The 21114-nt window shown below is 44.3% G+C and overlaps 1 protein-coding gene across 1 annotated transcript; it reads left to right on the forward strand.

Moving 5' to 3' along the window:
* The first annotated feature begins 6032 nt into the window (after positions 1-6032).
* Positions 6033-18097, forward strand: LOC149347315 (uncharacterized). Its single transcript, XM_089541544.1, has 10 exons — positions 6033-6093; positions 8546-8592; positions 9233-9271; positions 10128-10163; positions 12101-12194; positions 13831-13970; positions 14917-14964; positions 16187-16222; positions 16880-17039; positions 18090-18097. Exons 1-10 carry the CDS (start codon positions 6033-6035, stop codon positions 18095-18097), a joined length of 669 nt encoding a protein of 222 aa, XP_089397670.1.
* Positions 18098-21114: the final 3017 nt, after the last annotated feature.

Genomic DNA, 21114 nt, shown 5'->3' on the forward strand with positions numbered 1-21114 from the left:
CGCCGGATCCAAAAAGCGTAAAGAAGGGCCCAAAAAGTACCGAGCCAGGATTCGCGCCGGAGACGCGTTTCCTAGCAGGATACGCAAAATACTCTTCAACGCTAACAGCGAGGACGTGACGGACAAATTTGGAAAGGCAAACCCTCCTCTCTCCCGTGGTTGTCCAAGAACAGCACGGGCCACAAGTTCGGTTCCGCCTGACCAAAAGAACGAAAAAACTGTAGTCTGCACTCGCCTTATGACACGGAGGGGTGGTTTAACAGTGTAGCAGAGGTACCAGAAGGCACCGAGCATGACGGACTGAACCAGGTAGCGCCTCTCAAGCAGAGGCAAATCGAATGTCTGCGCCCTTCGCACACGAGCTGTACTGTCTTCGACGACCGAAGACCACACACCATTCCATATTCCAGCACAGTCGTAGGTCACACCTAAAATGCGCATCTGCGCGCACCACTGCAAAGCTATTGAAGATGTAATACGAGTCTGGGTAGACCCCACAATAAAGTAACAACTCTTCGAGTAATTAAGAGCAGCCCCAGACAAGGAGGCGTACTCACGGAAAACATTTAAAGTTTCAAGCAGGCTGCGTTCATCAGCTAAGTACAGAGTGATGTCGTCTGCATAAGCAGTGACGCGTACCGCTTCGCTGCCTGGCAAAGCCAGACCTCTAATAAAGGAGTGGCGATTGACTGCCAAGAGGAAAGGCTCTAATGCTAAGACAAACAAAAGGGGGGAGAGCGGACAACCTTGACGGACGCCGCGGCGAACATCAAATGCGGTACTTTCCCGGCCATCGAGGAACAGAGTGCTTGAAATATCTCTGTACATCTCTTTAATGAGAAGCACGAAAGAAGGTGGGAAGCCGAAAGCATCCAGCATCCCGTAAATGTACTCGTGCTCTAAGAAGTCGAACGCCTTTTCCTGATCAAGGGAAACAAGAAGACCCTGTGCGCGCCGTCGTAAAGTATACGCTAGGATGTCTCGCGTTACAGAAGATAAACTGTGTATTTCACGGCCTGGGATGGAGCAAACCTGGTGGCAGGAAATAAGTGACGGGAGGAGAGCTCGTAGACGACGAACGAGTAATTTTGCTAATACTTTGTAATCTGAATTTAGCAGGGTGATAGGGCGCCAATCTGCCGGACATGTCGACATAGGAGACATAGGAGACATGAGACATAGGAGACTAGTCTCAAGCTCATGTACTGTGAGGAACATGAAAGTTGCAACGCTATCACACTAGCCTGCTCCCGTATCTGCAATGACAGCCATTGAACAGATTTTATACTGTAATTCTTGTACGCTATATGTGAATTAAAAGTGATATCTTAAGCCGCGAAATTATAGAGGCCCGTGAACTGTGCGATGTCAGTGCACGTTGAAGAACCCCAGGTGGTCGAAATTATTCAGAAGCCCTTCACTACGGCGTCCCTCATAGCCTGAGTTGCTTTGGGACGTTAAACCCCAATAAATCAATAGCTGCAGCACACTTAGCTATTCCTCAGTTTTCAGGCGTGTCACGACAAAGCCACAAAGTGTAGTACATGTGGCCCAACACTCGCCCGACCTCGGTATTTCTTGCGTCTCAATGAAGAGCACTCCTCTTCTGGTGGAAACAACGAAAACTGAGCCAGGTTTGTTGAAAGTTAATACTTGTATGCGCTGTGCATGTACGATGAATACCACGAGGGTATTCAACAATGGGAAATTCCCATGGAAAGGCAGTCTTTTGTAGAAAAACTCGGAATGGTGTTTTCAAACAATAACATATGGCAGAAAGAAAACCTGGAATATTCCCGCAGGATAGCTAAGCGGGTGAGTTGGTGATACATTATGCAAAAAACAGCGCGAACAAACGGGGACGAAAGGAAGAACACACAGGAACAAGCGCTGACTCTCAACTAAAGTTTATTCACTGGAAACACGCTTATAAAAGGAAACATAAAACAAAAAAGAAACCAGAACCAGAACCAGAAAAGAACCAGAACCACCTGTCTCTCTCATATCTCGGTGGATACCTGAACCGCGCCGTAAGGGCCTTAAGGGAAATGAAATGAAATGAAAATTCCTTTTAAGGAAAGCAAATGCCTGTCTCTAATATTTTGGTGTACACCCGAAAGGAATGCACACCGCAGTGCATGTCTCTAAAGCAACCTTCTAAGACAGCACCGTATTCACTACACGCGCTACTCCTCCTCCGTCTCGCCGCAGCTTTTCGCTTCGAGATAGCCAGGCTTAACCTTAGCTAAGCCCCAGCCAATTTTTTTGTTTTCTGCAAATAAACAGCGCTTGGGCCTTAGAAGCAAAGCTCATGTACTGTGAGGAACATGAAAGTTGCAACGCTATCACACTAGCCTGCTCCCGTATCTGCAATGACAGCCATTGAACAGATTTTATACTGTAATTCTTGTACGCTATATGTGAATTAAAAGTGATATCTTAAGCCGCGACATTATCAGCTTGGAAACGGCACTTTTTACTTTCGCTCAAGCAGCAATAAATTTCGCTGTGTAGTTAATCTTTGTCGTTGCATTAAGCACAAGTCAAAAAATATTGTGCGACGAAAAATTCTCCTTACCGTTTTGATCATACTCCACTATGAAACCTAGCAAACCACTCATCACAACTATGGGCTTCATAATTCTTTCATTTGTAAAGCGCTTACATGCGGGTGTGGCCGCATATGTAATTACGGACACTGTAATTGTTTAACTAATTGTTCCTCAACTTTTCCTGCTTAGCGAGTATTGCATTTCACGTGACAGCCACGGTAATTCCGAAGGTGTCATGTCCGACGCTATGGACGAGGGTGGCGCTGGTGAACATTCTCAAGGCCTGTTTACAGGAGGAGGAGGAGGTAGAAGAGGAAAGGCAGGGAGGTTGACCTTAAGAATAATCGGTTTGCTACCCTAAACGGGGGGAAGGGGGTGAGGGGATAAAAAATGAAAGAGAAAGGGGAGTAACAGAAAATTGACGACACTCTAAAAATGAAATGAAATGAAGATTTTCGGCCACTGGCCGCGGCGATCGTCGGCGGTTAAAGCCTCCAAGGCACTGCTAACCTTCTTGCGGACTTCTGGCCTGCACGATAGGTTGCGACTTCAGCGAACGCCTGTTTACACGCAACAGAAATACCGCCAAGATAAAGATTGGAGAGACGTCATAGCTCATTTTCTAGCGCACCGTAGTGATATGCGGAGGTCATGGGATGGGATCCCATTCCAATAGCGGCATGCGGTTATTTTAGGGCGCTAAAACTTATAGTTGCCATTCCTGCATTTAGCCGTTGTCGGTTTGTCTGAAGCCTGTTCTGTGGCACGCTGCTGATCTGCCCACCAGATGGTGGGCAACCTGCCAGGTATGCGTGCGTGCATTTGTGCATATATGGACTTTAACCCATTATCGCTATCCTAACAACTACTATTCGTGAACATTGGACGTGAACACCGTAGCCGAAGTCAAACCCGAACTGCTAGCGCACCTAATTCGCATTTGGCCTGACTACGTAAATCGACCATGAGATTTCAGCCGCCTTTATAATCAGTTATATTTATCGAATTGAATATTTACGCTTAGTTTTTCATTTATCATCACCAGAAATTAAAAATAAAGGAAGCATTTATGTTTTTCTTGGTTTGGGTGACTGTTGGTATTCTTAATACGTAGAGTAAACTGCAAGGCACACAACATCTGCAAATGTGGATGTCACCCCTGCAGTAAAGGTCTTTGCAAAGTATTCAAACATATGCGAACCGCATGTTTCGCGACGAATACGACAACAAGTGTTTTAACATCTAATCCACAGCTTCTTTGACTGCGACCTGTTAAACATTATAAAACTTTTTAGTGCAGTCCATGTCAGCCGTAATACTATTAATTCTATTGAGCATTCAGTACAATAGTCACCACGCTAACTACAAATCCCTTCGAAGTTTTTATTTGACAAAACGTACAAACTTAGAGAAATGCCCATTTGACGTACTAAAAGTTATAACCCTAAAAAATGGTTTCAAAACACGGCAAAGCATGAACATCGATATTCTTAATTCAAAGTAAGATGTCAATATGAAAATTAGTCGTCGGAATACGATGCCGGTTGCTTGGAAACGCCTCTTAGACGCTCCATGCTTGTCTGTCTGTGATTTATAATTATTCGTCGGGAGATATGCTCAGCCGTGAGCCACTTCGATAAAGGGGCATGGGAGTTGGTCCTTTCGCATACTAACTGGCCTGACATTGTCGCTTCTTGTGACTAAATGGAGAGGTGATTAATCACTGGTCCTACTATCAATTGTCTCTTGCACTGAAAACGTTTGTCCGAAGAAAACAATGGATGAAATATTACAGACATTCCCGTTCCCGCTGTACGAATCGAACACCGAACTGCTCCCATTCCGAACAACGGTGACGCTGCGCCGGCATCCGCCACCCCAACCTTCGTTATTTCGTGGCCTAGAGGTCTCGTTGCGTTCTCCGGCAGAGATACCGTTCATGTCGAGGATCGAGTCAGTGTGCGTGAGCGTGTTTTAGTGAAATCCGCTTATTTGTAATTAAAACGCAGAAATTCATGGATGCGTACCAACTTAGTTTATCCTCAATGTCCCCTTATTCAGTGTGTCGCTGCCTAATCCACTCTGGATCTGACAGCTGTCACTAGTAATACCTACGGTAGGCTAAATATTTTATTCTGTAAGCGGCGTACGCTTGCTCCTTTGTTGTGAGAAGGCCGTTCGGTGCCCACTACTTAACTTACGCAGATGGAAGATAGACAATCAAGCAAAACATCTTGACTCATCGTAGACTGACAGCTACACTTCGAAGTTGAATTTTGCCGAGCAGGCTCTCGAAGAATCTTGAGAAATTTTAGTGCAACGGATTTATCTTTTACCGTCACGAGCCACAGTAAGCCGACGGCAAGTTATGAGAAAGTGTACAAAGATTGCCAGCCTTCCCATTTGTGAGGACCAGAGCATCAACTTCCTCGGCGATCTTTCCTTAGCTAAGTTTACCTTTTCTTCATCTAATTTTCCCTCAATTTGTTTATTATTTTCGTACTTCACGAAGCTATCGATGGTGCGAACTCGCTCTACTGTAACGGAGTATGGCTGCCGTGCACGTTTCTCAGGGGCACTTGCTCACGCGATACGTGGACACGCGTGTTCTGTGTGTTATTAGAACCGAGCGATGCCAAATCCAGCACATGCAGCATGCAAATGCACGACGATGATGCACGCTTTTCCGCCTTCCTTCTCGTACGCCTTTGTTATACGTGGGGTTATATGAATATGCTATTCTCGTCCGGTTTTAACGAACGGCACTAACGGCCAACTGTGGCGTAAAAGTAACAGGTGCAAAAAGGAAGGCCGGCACATGGCCCCTTCTTATCTCCATATTCGTCCTTCACTTCCTCACTGCAAGAAAAATATTCTGTAAAAACAACGAAAAAGTGGGCGCCATGATCGTCATGGGCGTTACTGACGGCAGCTACTGAAGACCTTGGCCTGATTAACATGAGCGATTGCAGTCCTTCACCGAGTTGATAAAAGGAAAAACCGCTCAGTCGTACTTCGAGGCACGTGTATGCTCAAAACACGTGTGTCATTCAAATGCATATAGTACATCATGAAATGGGCATTTGTCAGAAATTTAAGGACGCAGGCGCCGTCATTGCTGTAGCCTGGTTTCCGCTGGTGTCCTTGAGGGAAAACTTGCTACTGACTTCCAGGACTCTCCAAGGCGACTACAGTAGTAACCAAAGAGGAAACACCGAGGTCATGTTCAGCACCCGAGTAGAGCTGGTTACTCAAAGCTCAGATATGGATGTTTTGAACCGATGTAGGTGTTGCGCATTTGTCCTTTTGTCCTGTTTGGTTTTATATTGTTTTCTGAACTCGAGAGCGCACGTGGTAAAAAAATTTGAAAACGTGAAGGTTGTTTGATCCAGATAAATGCACGTAACATCAGCCGCCGAAGACACAGCACTCTTCTGCGCCTCTGAAAGAAATCGCAGCCTGACACCACCATCCTCTGCCATGTCTCCCGTTATCTTCGTTTTGGCTCTGCTGGTTCCCGCTGCCCTGGGAATGAAAACTCGTAAGGCGGCCATTTTCTCGAGTAGCATAACCAAAAAATAACTTTTTTAAAGCCTCGTGCAGTTCAGCTCTTTATAGAAATTGGTGGTCGTTACGGTGATGTTCGCACCTGTTCACATTTTCATTGCACTTGTTTGCCCACAGTCTATCATTACCCTCACAAAGCACTTTTGCTCCAACAGCTCGGGTCTTAAGTGCCTCTTTCGTTCCTCCTTTCTTTGCGCATTTTACGGTGATCTATCGAGTTGTCGCGCTTCTACTTTTCTACGTACAAAAGTGCTAAAATATTAAGAGCTTCAAGGGTTTTAGTCTCAGACATACAGTGGAACCCTTAGAAAGTCTAACATTGTGGAGCAAGGAGGTAGGGAGCTATACTTTCCTTCGTTAGATTTTGAACGCTGCCGATGCATAGCCAACCATAAAACGTGGTGTAGACGGATAGCCCATGGGTTTTTTACTGGCTGTGGATGCCTTTACTAAGTTCTTTCTTTTAGTACGCTCATGCCTTTGTACTTTACGCATGCTTGATAACGCACTTAGTACTCTCGTTTTGTTTTCCTAATTTACCGATATTTGTCTACTGTTTTTTTTCTACATTTGTTAAGAGCAGTTGAACCGCTCATGGATATATACACACTGCATCTTACTCGTCTCGTGTGGAGCAGTGTGACATGGCGGGATGACCTTCGCCCCTTTAATCATAAGAATAGACTAGAGCTATGTCTCCTACTCTAGGACAAAGCATCGGCATGTTTTTCAAATATTCAAGGTGCGTTGACATGAAAAATAAATATTGCAGAAAAGTGACATTTGATTTTGCTTCATCTCACAACCGCTGCAAAAGGGCGGGTTGAGAACAAGTCTCACTGCTTTCTTAATGCTCTGGGGGGTCAATCCTTGCAAGGCAGCTCTGGTTTTTTGTGGCGGATTGTGTAACCTGAAGATAGGGCTATGTAAACAAGCTGCTTTGTGGCAAATAGCCCCGTTTAAAGCTCTCATGCTTCTTGTCCAAATTCTGTAAGCAAAGACGAAGGTTATATTCGGTTGGTATTGTTAATCAGCTCCGAAAGGATTTAAATTACAAAGGAGAACATTAAATATTCTCTCAGGACACCGCCATTGTTGTCAGCATGAGGCAGCGGAATGGAATGTGGAGAGCAGGGTGGAGAGGAGTTTAGAGGAGAATAGCCAATCAGAGTCAGCGGAAGCAGTCAGGTGGAGAGGAATAAGCGCGGCTGCCATTCAGAGGCATGGAGACGATGTGAGGACACACACGCTTTATAACACGCTCGCGGTGGTGCCCGCTCCTTCAGTTCTTCATACTTTCAACTGGTCGGACTTATACTAAGAATCCTTCTCTCTCTGAAGCCGTGAGATTCGTGTCCATTGAACAACGGCATCAACAGGGAGGAGACCAGGGATGAAGTCTGCCTGTTCGGTCGACGGTGCAGAAGACTGCAATCCACGGCGGGCTGAGGTTAAGCGTCTTAGAATGGAGGGGCAGTGGGTTGTTGGGAATCACGCCATTCAAAGCAACGGGTGCGTCACTTCGGCGGCAAATCTCAGAAGCGACAAGCGGAGAGTGAAGACAACATGCAGCGCCAGCAGCGGAAGCTTGAGACACAAACAGAAAGTGAAATATGAAGCTAACGCATGCAGCACTGCATAATTTGCATTGATCACATGGAATTTCTTCGCTGTCCTTAGCGTTTTCGTATTACTAACGTCGACCATCTATGACTATCAGCCTGTTTTGAGCTGTCTGGCTGCGCTACCCAAATGCAAGCATCAATCTAAAGCACCAGTCTTCCCTCGCGTCCTAGTGGGCAACCATCTTTCAACTAATGACTTGTTTTGCTCCGTGTCAAGGCTGAGGACGTCAAACCAGGAACACTGCAAAGAGAAGGGCAATCTTGAGCGACGAACTCCAAAGTGAGCGTCATGCAGGACCGCAACGGTATTGCGCGCTCATCGCAAAATAAGCAGGAAATATTAATATAGCAATCAATGATTAGCTTGTGACCTTGTCAAGATAAGCCAACTTCCAGTCTGCAAAGGAGTCCACTTTGAATGTTGATGGGTCTTCTTTTTTTATCGTCAAGAAGAAAAACTGGAACAAAGCATGTTTCAGCGCTGTGTCCTGATCCCAGTCGTATCGCTTTTCCGCACAGGCTTCCCCGCATGTAGCTGGTTGCTGATGAAAATTACCACTTTGATTGTTAATACTGAAAGTTTGTTCAGCCCTGCGGTGCACTATGCAGTTTTTTCTAAAGTGTCCCTACGCTGGCTTTCTCTAGGGTGAAGTGAGACTTTATTAGTTCTATGCATACATCAATCCTCAATTAAGATGCCTTCTTTATGCGATGCACCCAGTTTCTCTTTAGGCAGTGATTAGCTAGAACAATAAGCTAACTTAAAGTATGTAATTAAGACAAACGTTGTTTGCCTTGCAGCCAAGTGCCTTAATGCGACTATACCTGACATACTGGACATTGGAAAAGTGAGTACTCGTATTACATGAATGTCTTCCTTGGCTCCCTCCTATGTCCATCTTTGTCTTTTGTATCATAACGGGACACTACTGCCTGCGAGTCTGAAGGGAAGATTATAAAGATATATGACGGCGGGTACCAGTATGAATACAAGAAGCTTTTTTTCTAATCTTGTTGGGCAAAAGCTTGCAGAAAATGCTACGCTTGCTCTCTAAATTCAAAGAAAGATAGCTGCTAAAATATGTTTCATGGAAAAATCGCAAACTACAAATGATCTGGCGTACCACTGCGCCGACGCTCTGAAATTGAGGACGCTTCGCATGGACTTCTGTGTATGCTCACACCTCCTTTAAAAAATGAAGCCATCAAGATAAATCCTAAAAAGTACTTTTAATTGTTTAGGCGCAACTAGGATAGATAATGTGATTTTCTATCTAGCAGTCTGCTCAAGAGCGGAAAATTGAGACCCTCGGCATTTACTGAATCAAAAAGATTAGATATTGAGAAGAGCTGACACCTCGGCTACTAAATGCAAACAATACACAAGTATTCACTTTTTTGCTCTCCTAAGCAGGCAGTAGAGAACCCTGAATATTGAATCTGGCGATGAAAATTGCTGTGTTAACTCAAAAATGTTTTTACTTTCAGTGCGTTGGGAATTGCCTTAACCTATGCAACGCAACTGTGGTAAGCCACATTTTATGAAATGTAAACGTTAGAGACAGGGTGAAAGAAGGGAGATAAAGAAATAATCCTGTTGGCGTGAAGACGCTGAGTTACCCACACTAGGGAAAGGAGAATAGGACCGAATGAAATAAAAAAAAGATAACATGCAAAAGGAAGCCCGCGCAAGTCCAAAGAACTCAGGAAGCACAGGAGGGCCTCAAGCATTCTCAGGGACGTAGCCCATCCTAGCTTAATTGATATAATTCACTGCCACGACTGACCATGGTCGTTGTGATTGTCAAGTTCAGGTTGCAGCGGTTGAGACTGCACGAAGACACGAATGCGACAGCGCAGTCTATTCAGAAGAAGGTGTCAGGAAGGACACGGTGTTAATCGCAATAAAAATCGCAATAAAAGAATCACAAGGCTGGCCGGGCAGCGGGCAATTTGGCGATAATAATTTATGCCATCAGTACGTCTGACAGGACCTTACGGCAGCACAGAAGGGGTACGGAAAAGAAATAACCTAATCATTCGTGTGTTGTAGTAAAATGGATAGGCAAAAATGGCAACGAATTTTCTTGGAATACTGTTATCATCCCAAAATTAACAATGTTTCCTGTTCTCTTGCAACAAAAATTGAAACTCTTCCTACATAAATAACAATGACAAAGCAGTCACTATGATATCTCGTTCGTCTTTCTTTCAGATAATAGTGATCCCCTAGGCACACATCTGTGAACAATACCCGAATGCTTTCAGTTCTCACGGGTCTAGCTGTTAACCACTGCGTAAAGGACTTTTCTTATAAACGGTATTACCCTGCGATTCTGTTAACAATATTTTTGTTTTCATTTCCTCTCCTTCTGGGTTACAGACGAACGTTCTAGCTGCCCTGGTAAAACTTCTACAGGTCAGTACAGATTTGCAGTCTATTTCAATATTCACGGAGTGGCAGCTCGCAGTTTTCCACTATGCGATCTTAATAAAAGTGTCTTGTAGGGTCAGGTTTGAAGTGGCGGAGAAATTACCGCTTACCAGAGAGCACAGTGTGAAAACAAAATGCAATTGTTGCTTACCAACCAACGTCAGTAATAATTCTCGAGGGGGATGCTCAGAAGGAAATGTCTCAAAGAAAAAAATGTCGTTACTATTGGGTTGTTAAGTCAGGGGTGTAATATTAGGAAAGAACCATATTTGTTGATACTCATTGCGTTGGTGCAGTAGTTAAGCTTCTGCGCTGGGGATTACCTGCGCGTGGGATCAAGCCGCAGTCGTACCGACAGCCTTCAAATAAATATTATTTATTTATTTATGACATACTACAGGCCGTGAGGCCCAAGCAGTAGTGGATACAGAAACAGATCACAAATTGAGCAATAATACCAAAGCGCAAACAGAGCACGAGCAGCGCGAATTGACATGTAAGAGAAAAAGAACCTAACAAAACAAACTAAAAAACAAACTAAGAATGGTCACTTATCAAGTCAAGAGACCGTACACACGAGGCTGGTAAGCTGTTCCAGTCACTGATGGTTTGCGGAAAGAAAGAGTGCTGAAATAAGTTAGTCTTTGCAAAGTACGGGGTCAGAGAAAGGGGCTGGGAGTATCAGGTTTTTTTGGTGTTCTGTAGATTAAGGTACGGCGAAGAATTTATTCCAAGTTTATGGTTAAATAACAAAATAAAAATTTCAACAGAAGAAACTTCCGCCGGGACTGAAGGGTTGGTATTGACCCTTGGAAAACGAGATGAAAAACGAGGAATGCAAAACGAGATTTACGGCGAGGGATGTCGGTGCAGGTCACACCTGTAGTTGAGTCTGATCATAAGCCCTCCACAGCGTTGTTTCTTATATTCCACGACAAATATTGGGATGTTAAGTTTTGATCTGCTCTCGCATGCCATACCTTACCATACCACACCATACTGAAGCAGCTGCAATGCTCACCTTTGACCTGTCAAAACTCGCACGAAGTTACCAGGCTCGAATTTCCCGTGGCCATCGCTACTATGTTGTTCTCAATACTGTTTTTAGAAGAATTCGCAAACACAGCCTGCTTATTAGGTCCCAAGATGAACATTTGGTTATCCTGACCTGCCACTCTTTGTGGCATGCACTAAGTATATGTTATGTTTGCATTAAAGAAGTTCCCTTGTTCTTTAAATGCATAAGGTAAAGCTCTGATAAAGATTTCCGTGACAGCCGCATAGCACACACAAAACTCCTCTCTTGCACTTTATAAGCGCTTACCAACTACTCCGTTAGATGAGCATCAAAGGCGCCTTCTGCTTGTTGAAAGATACGTTGTTCTCCAAGTTGGAAGGAAATTTCGGCCTATACGCCATACACGGGATGCATACAAATTCATGCAACGGAGCTGAGGGCTACTACTGGGCCGAAAAAAAAAATAAGCATGGGTCTCAAACTATAAATGCGCAGTGTTCTTACATACGCTCTATAAATGATATTGTAGCGTGCAACGCCAAAAAGAACACCCGCGCAGAGACGAAAAACCTGCGGCGGTCCCCTAGTGGTTCGGGCGCGCGCGAGAGAGCCAACTAACTTCTTCCTCTTCTAGCGCATGCGCTACTTCTGTCTCTTCTTCGAATGCATGTATCAATATTAAGCGAAAAACACGCAATCTTCCACAATTTCATGAGATTAATAAGGGGTAATACAGAATTTTTAACATAACTGCCGGTTGTCATACTCAAATACTACGATCTGATACAAAGGGTCTTATGTCCAAATGAAAAAGGAAAGTGTGATTCTTTTCTTATACACATTGAGTACTGATTGGTTGAATGCTGCCGCTGCCTGTACAGATAAAATTTCCTTTCCTCCGCAGTGCCTCTTCACAGCACTTGTGAAATTAAATGTCGATGGCGCTGTGGCCGCTTTCCTGGAGATCATCGAAATTGTACTCAGCCTTTTAGGCATTGGTGAGTCGATTAAGCGTTATATCTGCTGGAAACACCAACAACGAACGTGTGGGCAGCAGTTTTCTGCACTATTTCTCTAATCCGGCGGAGCACGCAATGAAGATAAATTCCTATTTTTATGCACATTTAGACAGAGGTGAAATGCCGCACTCTATATGCGGCTTCAGAATTCAGACTACGGCGTTATATCAAAGCCTAGACAAGACTTTCCTCTGAACTCATTGCACTTAGTCGTGTTAGTGGAGCCGCTCCTGTGGCTCAGTCGTTATGGTGCTCGGCTGCTGACCCGAAAGACGTGCTTTGAATCCCGGCCACAGCAGTGGAATTTCGACAGAGACGGAATGCTACAGGCCAGTGCACTGAGCGATTTCAGTGCACGTTAAAGTGCCCAAGGTGGTCGAAATTATCCACAACCCTCCGCTACGGCGTCCCTCATAGCCTTAGTTGTTTTGGGACGTTAAACCACATAAACGAAATGTTGTGAGTGGCCCCTGTAATTGCAAAAAAGAAAGCCTCCGCGCCCTCTAGCCGTGTTTTATTTTGCCGTACTGACACGAGTGAAAAAGTATGTTTGCAAAATAAATTTTCTTCATGTTCCTTTAAAGTGAATTCTTTAAAAATCACATATATTAACTCGAGTGCCAGTGCAGAATCTTGTTTCACAAATTAACACTGAAGAGATACAATGTCGAATAGCATCAAATTCTCATCGTGACAAAAATGGGTTTTATAGCTCATCATGGCTATTTTGACACTTGTCCGGTAGTAAAAGGCGCATAAAATTCGAATGAAAGATGGATCCTTTGGCTTTTTAGAAACACGATTTCAGCTAATGATGACAAGAACAGAAAGGCTCCGGGATCAATGTTGGTCAGTGAATGGAGGTGTAGCCTAGCCACAGGGATTCGCGGTTGACAACCTGATTTGCTTTGAAAAACCACTTACAAAAGCGCTTCTTGTGTTTTACTTCACGACCTCTTTTTAGCTTAGGAAAGCTGCGTTTTCACTGAAACTCGCATTTTTTTTTACTATAAGGTGGTAATATACCGATAGAGGCGACCTTCATTTAGTCTTCGGTGTTCCTTTAAAAGCCAAAATTTAACTCATAATCTAATATTTCCTCGCTCGTTTTACTCCTCAAATGAGAAGAAAAACAGCTACATATTCCTTTAATGGAGATTTAGACTTCTCCCTACAGCCTTTACTGTATGACCTTTCACTAACTGAAATATCAGCGCTAGCTTTAGGCTTGCGAAAAATAAGCAGAAAAGAGCAAAGCATTTACATTTAATCCAAAAACGCGGTCAATTTCGTCTAAAACTCCGTAACTGACTGCAGGAAGGGCCTCGAAAGTTGCAAAGTAAATTAAAACACCGAGAACTTAAACAAGACCATTCATAGCTTGCTGTCAGAGCTTGAGGTATGCGTGGCATGTGAGGTGCTGGACTTAAGCCATTGCTGCGAGAACATAAATGCAAGAACGACACTGCTCACCATGTGTTTTAAGTCATGAAACCAAAGTATCCGGCCTGGTGCCTAGTAGCATAGATTATCAGCGAGTAACTGCTCTTCTTCACAATGCGCTGGAAAAAAACCTGATTAAGGACATAGTTCATATAGTCTTATGACGTTGCAGATTTGACTAAAATTACGGGATCAATAAAGCCGATGTGCTGCGTATCCAACGTGTCCGGGTGCAAGAAAGTTATTACCGGCAACCCAATCTGCAAGAAGCCGCTCACCATTACTCTCCCCGGAAACCTCAACCTGGGACAGGTAAGCCACGTCGCATTGGAGGCCTGACATAACTTTACCACTAAAGACTACTGTCCTTTATCTGTAACTCCATGATGCGATTGAACAGTCCTCCAAAATTCTGACACTTACTGGGCCTTTCCTGTTCTCATGATGGTGTTCAGAATCTACCCCTCGAAAAAATGAGAATCGCGTCCACACATTTGTTGCAAAAATACATACTCAAGTCTGTTGTCTCGCTCTCCGAACGCGAAGATAGGACGACTAAGCCATAGGCCTATCGATAACCAGCCCAGCTCGTTCTTGGGGAACAATAGCAAGAGTAGTTTTCTAGGGAGCCTACTGCCGTTGGTGTTGCTCGAAATGCGTGGAAGAGAGTGCCCGGGATTGCCCCAGGCGCTAAGCACTGGCTAATCACCTGCTGGCCAAAGTTAGTCAACCGGGTCCTGCACACATCGTTGAGTAGTTCTTGCACGCAAAACTACTATCGGTGTGAAAACTTCGCCCTTGGGGTGACGAGTCGAACATAGCGGTCTTATCGTGAGGTTCCGATGCCCTAGCAATAGAGAAGTGTATCCCCGGGACAAAGTTTTGCACTAGCGTCTTGTGCTTACATCTTTCTCGGGCTGAAGAGAGATGGCGCTGACGATTCATCTCTAGTGAAAGCTCTCGTTTCGTGCGGCTTCTCATCATACAGAGGATGCCGAAGCCTAGCTGATTAATTCCTCCCGAATAAGGAAAGAACCTCGCTCAAGCGTTTTACTAAAGAAAATGGATCATCAGTGGCCACCTTTGTGGGGAAGTCTCAGCGCAGACGACAGGGTGGCTTAGCCGAGAGAGGAAATATTCCGCTCTATTTGAGCGACATTGCGATCTGTATGTAGGACCGCCTCCTCTGTTTGTGCAACTAAAGCGGTTCCATAATGCTAAAGGTTTCCGTTGATGCTTGCAATTACTCCTTTTGCAGTGCTTGACCAACACCCTGGTGCTTTGCAAAGAAGGCGACCTTGTCACGGTAAGCCCTGTACATTCTACACCTTTAGCTGTTTGCCCCGCCATGATGGCTTAGTGTTCAGGGTGGATGTTTGGGCGAGTTGGTTGCTCATGATGAAAAACTGTAGCGCTCGAGACGAGGACACAACGTGTGTTATCGTCTTCGTTGTGTCCTCGTCTCGAGCGCTACAGTTTTTCATCATGGCTTAGTGGTTACGGCACTCGGCTGCTGGCCCGAAAGACGCGGGTTCGATCCCGGCCGCGGCGGCCGAATTTCGATGGCGGCGAAACTCTACAGGCCCGTGTGCTGTGTCAGTGCACGTTAAAGAACTCCAGGTGGTCGAAATTTCCGGAGCCCTTCACTACGGCCTCCTTCATAGCCTGAGTCGCTTTGAGACGTTAAACCCTAATAAACCTAAAAAGCCTTTAGCTGTTTTGTGCATCTGCCTGGCCCATTTCCCTTGTAGTGTGGAGTCGGCGTTCTGCAGCCCTGCACTGAACAAATGAGCCCATAAGGCAAATCAGTTGTGGATGAGAACACATCTGTGCAACACTTCTGCCTAGCGCTACATTCGGCGTTTTAAAAGGAAACCAGTTTACTTTGTTATGCTGTCCAACGGCCACTATGTTTTCCTACCGGTGTACGAATGCCTGTGCATATTTTCAGCTGCAAGTATTCTTCAACCATAATGTACACGTGAGCTAGAACTAGATCTTCCACTAACACACTTAGCCGCACTCTGGGCAGTAGCTCTGTGTGCCTACCGGGTTGGGGGCAAACTGCCCTACGTGACCTACCTGCCACCTAGGTGGTTCCCTTGGCACAGGCTAAGTTTTAAAGCCACAGAAATCGCTTTATCCCCTTTACAACATGTCAAATGATCTACAAGAAGGAAATATATTTCACTATTTATTTTTATGACCTGAAGTGCCGGCATTTTGGCATTTCAATGTCGAGCGCAAATTTTTTATCATGGTGCTTGCCATAGTTCAACTGTAGGCGATTAATTTTCAAAGATTTCGACAGGTGTCGAGAGCTGTCATAATATGATTACAAATTGATGGCAAGACATGTGAGTATTGTGGAAAACAAATTTCATAGTGACCGTGTAAACCTCCAAGAACTACAGCACTGGAGCAAGTAACACACAGAACCTCCGTTATTATTCTAAGATAACTGCGCGCATCGGTATTATTTTGTGAAAGTGAGTTTTTGAAGGTCTCGCTTTTTTTTTCGCTTTCAGGACGAGCTTCTTGCAAAACTGGTCAAGGCTTTGGCGGTAAGATTTCGGCAGTGACTAACATTTAATGGTTTCTATAGTCATACTCTCATAATTCACCTCGTAGTGAGCGGTCTTTCAATGCTTCATATGCATGCTCATTTTCTCTTTAAATTCAAGTAGAAATCCAAATACAGGAACTGCGATAGCGTAGACTGACTATAACGCTCACCTAAGCTACAATTTTCGGGTTGATTTTGACTCTGTGCAAAGCAGAAGAGCAAATAAATCCACTACCGCGTTCCTTCGAGCACTCCGCAGCCAGTATAGTGTGTTAGTACGATGTCGCTAAGGAACCCGCGCCATTAAATATCTGCGGACAGTTGGCTGTGCATGCAGTCTGTGCGCATGGGTTGCCAGAATACTGCAGTCGTAAAGGGTGCGGTATGGGGCAATGACATCAGAAAAAAGGCTCTGTAATTCTGGTTACAAAAAAACAGCAGTCGGTAAGGAAAAGACAAAAGAAAACAAGTTATTCAGTTTATGTAAGGTACTCAGTTGTTCATATAGTAATCTCGCTATGTAACAAGATAAAATTTTAGTCTCTGTTCTGTTTTCTTTTTAGCCAGCTAGAACATTTTTTTTGTTCAAGGTTGTCATAACTCTTAAATAAACCATTCTGCTACAGCATTGTACGTCTTTTTCGGCTTTCCGCAGTGTCTGCTGAAAACCCTTCTTTCAACAAATCCTGGTAGCCTCATCGACGGTCTCGCCTGCACAATTCATAGCCTGCTGCAAAGCATCGCCTCGAGCCTGAGTACTGTACTAAAGAATGCGGTGCTCTCCGTGGTCGTTTCCATCAATTCCGCATGCAACTGTAAGTTCCTATCCAGCCTTTCTTCGCGCTCCACCTCCTCATACGTGCTCTAGAAGCCTTGTAAGTCAAGGAAGACTCACTGAGTCTTCGGAACATGACAACCTTTTTTTACAGCTTTGAGTCCGAATGAGATCATTCAAACTAGCCATTTTTCACGTTTCAAGGACGGGCAGATAATTAAGATTGTGCATGTTGCCTTTCATAGATGAGTGTTCAACGGCGCCAATGCGGAGTTGGCACATTTTCTTAGTTTTTGATGACCTCGGTGCTCATTTCCCACGTGCGGCTGGTGCCATTAAGAGCAGTCGTCAATGTAATGAACATTTTGAATTTTTCTTGAGAAAACTGAGAGCATTAGCAACAGTACTCGCCTCGGCATGAGTAGCTCTGCCAGCAGCTACAATAACTGCTTAAGACTTCAGCAGTGGCGACGGGGATTATGACAGACTGTCTTCGGCGTCGTGGTGTAATGATTGATAATCATTAATGATTCGCGACTACGTCAATTATTGTACACACGCAGATTATTATTTACGCGCTTAAGTATACTAGTTCCTTTGCTCTCCCCTATAAAACATTAAGTTGGGGTACCTTCTACGAACAAACCAATTACAGTGGCCGCAACTGGCGAATGACAGGGTTAATTGGAGAGACATGGGAGAGGCCTTTGCCCTGCAGGGGTGTAGTAAGGCTGATGATGATGATTATGATAACGATGATGATGATGATGATAGCTACACGACACTGCAGAAGTTGAGCCTACACCAAGGACCTTAAGAAAAACGGGCAGCACCAATTTGCAGTTGTGCGTTTGCAATTTTGGCGAGCGCTAAGAGCTCTGAATTCGGCGAATTAATAAGCACGTTACCATAAATGTCACCGTACACTCTGCGACAAAACATAAAAAAAGAGAATTAGTGCATACAGTTGGGGTAAGCACCATCGGTAATTCAAGTTTTGTGACAACTAGGAAATAAGTTGCTGTTTGATACTTTAACCAATGCGGTACTGTGAATCGCCATCAATGCTTTTTTTTTCTTTTTTTTTCAGGTGCCTAAACAAGAGTGACACAGCTCGTCTGGAATTATGCGCGAGCTTTTACCCTGTCACTCACTCTACAACCAAGAAAGAGAAGAAACCCCGGTCACGTAGTTATTTACGCGGAAATCTTGGGGCAATCCACTGCTACCAATGCTGTCAACAATAAACCAGTTCTGTTCAAGACAATGTTGTCCCATGTCCTTGTCTGAGCCCTGTAACTCATTTTCAGTTGCTCAGGCGCATAGTCGAGAATGCAAGGGAAAAGTACTTCACTTGAAGCGAGTAATTAAGCGAAAGATAGACACGCTTCTAAAGTTAGTTTGAACGTTGCTAGACAGACTAGAAAGGTGCCTATTGGAAGGCTCCATGAGACTGGTATAGCTCCAGAAAGATGAAGCTGATGCTAACTAGAGAGATTGCCAGGAGGTTTCTCAATCACTCTATTAACCGGCTTATTGCCGCCTCGGTGGCTCAGTGGTTGCGGCGCTGAGCTGCTGACCGTAAAGATGAATGAATGAATGAATGAATGAATGAATGAATGAATGAATGAATGAATGAATGAATGAATGAATGAATGAATGAATGAATGAATGAATGAATGAATGAATGAATGAATGAATGAATGAATGAATGAATGAATTTTAATTTTCGTCACAACGAGCGAAGACTCTGACTAAATGCACAAACGCCTGACAAAGGTCCCAGCCCTATATCAAAAACAGAACAGCGGTGATAATGAAATCAAATGTATACATATAAAGGCACTTACATCTCACACAAAACGTTTTTTCAGTAACTCCTTAGCACAAACACGTTGCATAAGACAGCAGAAACAAAATCCATGTGCACTTTTGGTTAGGTTATTATATTGTCACGTTGTAGTGACGGCAATCCAGCAGTCAGGAAAACAGCAGCAAGACTTTCAAACGAAGCTCTTTATTTGGGCTGACTTGCGCCCGCAAAAGAACTTAATCGCTCGGCGGCGGCGTAAGCAACAAACGAGCTCGTCGGTCGTCGAACTACGAATGTACGCTGCACGCGGCATCGCTCAATTTAAAGCCGGCAAGGAAACTTCCACATAACAAGACAAGATCATCTACAGAAATCTGGAAAAACCTAGATGCAGCCTTTCATGGCTGCGATCAATCGAGATTAGACTGATCGCTTCTCTCGTCACGAACAAAAATGATAACAGCCCTTTCCTGCAGCCTTGAGCGTGAATGAACAAACACTACAATGATACGTGGCAATATACACACAAATATAAAAGAACAAATAATCAATGAACAGGAAAAGCAAAGGTATCTGTTGGTAATAATGTATTAAGCCCTTTTTTAAAGCAACTTCCGGAGGCGTTTAAATATAAAATTTCTCCGACCTTGTTTATATTTCTGTCGTCAGATATATGAACGTTGGTTTTCCATAATTTAAGCTTATCTTCGCGATGTGTGTCTCCTATTCCATCGTAAAGGTTTACGAGATGTTTCTTGACTAACTGTTCTGGCGAATAATTTTGTTTATGTATGGTAACCAAGGGCTTCCTATATATTTTGTCTCCACGAAGATGTGAGTAGCAGTGGAATAATGGAGCTGTTTCAAAGTCTACGTAACGGCCATCATATTTCCAAAATACACGGAGGATTGGTTTCTGTGAAAGCATTAACCTGTTGTAGTTCGTTTTTGATGTAGTTTCCGACACCAAAACCCTGTAACATAGTTTTGAGTAAAAGAGAGCATTATATAACTCTTGTTTGAGCCAAAGCGGAATCAGCGGAGTAATCCTGTTCATAACACCTACATATTCGTAGACATCTATGCATAGCTGCCTTATATGTGAACCCCGAGATAAATGTTAATGAAACCAAACGCCTCAAAATTTTTGTTCCTTCACATGGTTTATTGTCGCACCCTTGAAGTAGATGATGTCACTGGACAAGTTTTTGTTGCGATTCCTGACTAAAATGTAAGTCGTTTTTGCAGTATTTAGTTGTAGGCTGTTTATTCTCAGTAGGGGTGTGCGAATATTCGAAATTTTCGAATATAATTCGAATATCATACATTTAGTATTCGTATTCGATTCGAAAACCAAGTATTCGTGCTTTATCGAATATTCGATCCGACGCGAATATTCCTATTTAGCCGAATAGTCGATTGCGAGCACCGGCGTTCATTTCAGTCCGCAAGTCCTATCGACATAGACATAGCAACATGGCGGCGCCCAGAGCCTTGAGTAACGTTAGGCCATGCCGTAGCTGACTTTGCTGGTGACCTCCTTTGTGGCTATACCTGCGACTGCGCGTCTAAATCTGATTCGTGCCATGGCGAACCAAGCCTGTGGGAAGCCATCCGCAAAGCTGACGGACGATGTGGACATGACGCCGAAACGAAAAAGAAAAAGTGTCGTATGGAAATACTTTCTGAAGACATCGTCATTGACGGCGGAGTGCGCGACGTACAGCAAAGTGCTTCAAACGCCTACAGGTACGACAACGCCGCTTGTCAACCATTTGAAACTGCATGCTGCCGAGATGAGACAGTATCGAAAGATGGCTGCAGGTGTACCGGAGAAAGATCAACCGACAATGACCGACTTTGTGCGCCCGACAGAGCCGCTTTCAGAAAAAAGAACGCAAGCACTAAACAGCAAAGTCGCTGCCATGGTGGCGCTTGATCTTCGCCCTACAGTATCGTTGAAGACCGCGGATTTAAAGAGCTTTTGGCAGCTGCTGTTCCAAACTATCGCCTACCGTCGCGCTCTACACTTTCGCGGGTGCTTGTTCCGCGCATGTAGGACGATACGCGGGAGAAGGTGAAAATGGAGCTCAGCAACGCTTTTGAAAGCGGAACGGCAGCTGTTGCCTTTACCAGCGACATGTGGACATCGCGAGCGAACGAAAGCTACACGAGCTTCACCTGCCATCTCCTAACTCCTAATTTTCAAATGCAGCGGTTCACGCCTAACACTTTGCTTAATGGCACTTTGCTTAATAGCGACATGAAGAAACATAGGAATATGTAACAAAAACAAAACAAA

This window comes from Amblyomma mixtum, chromosome 4 (assembly GCF_055824585.1).
Source record: "Amblyomma mixtum isolate Tamu chromosome 4, ASM5582458v1, whole genome shotgun sequence".
NCBI classification, from domain to species: domain Eukaryota; kingdom Metazoa; phylum Arthropoda; class Arachnida; order Ixodida; family Ixodidae; genus Amblyomma; species Amblyomma mixtum.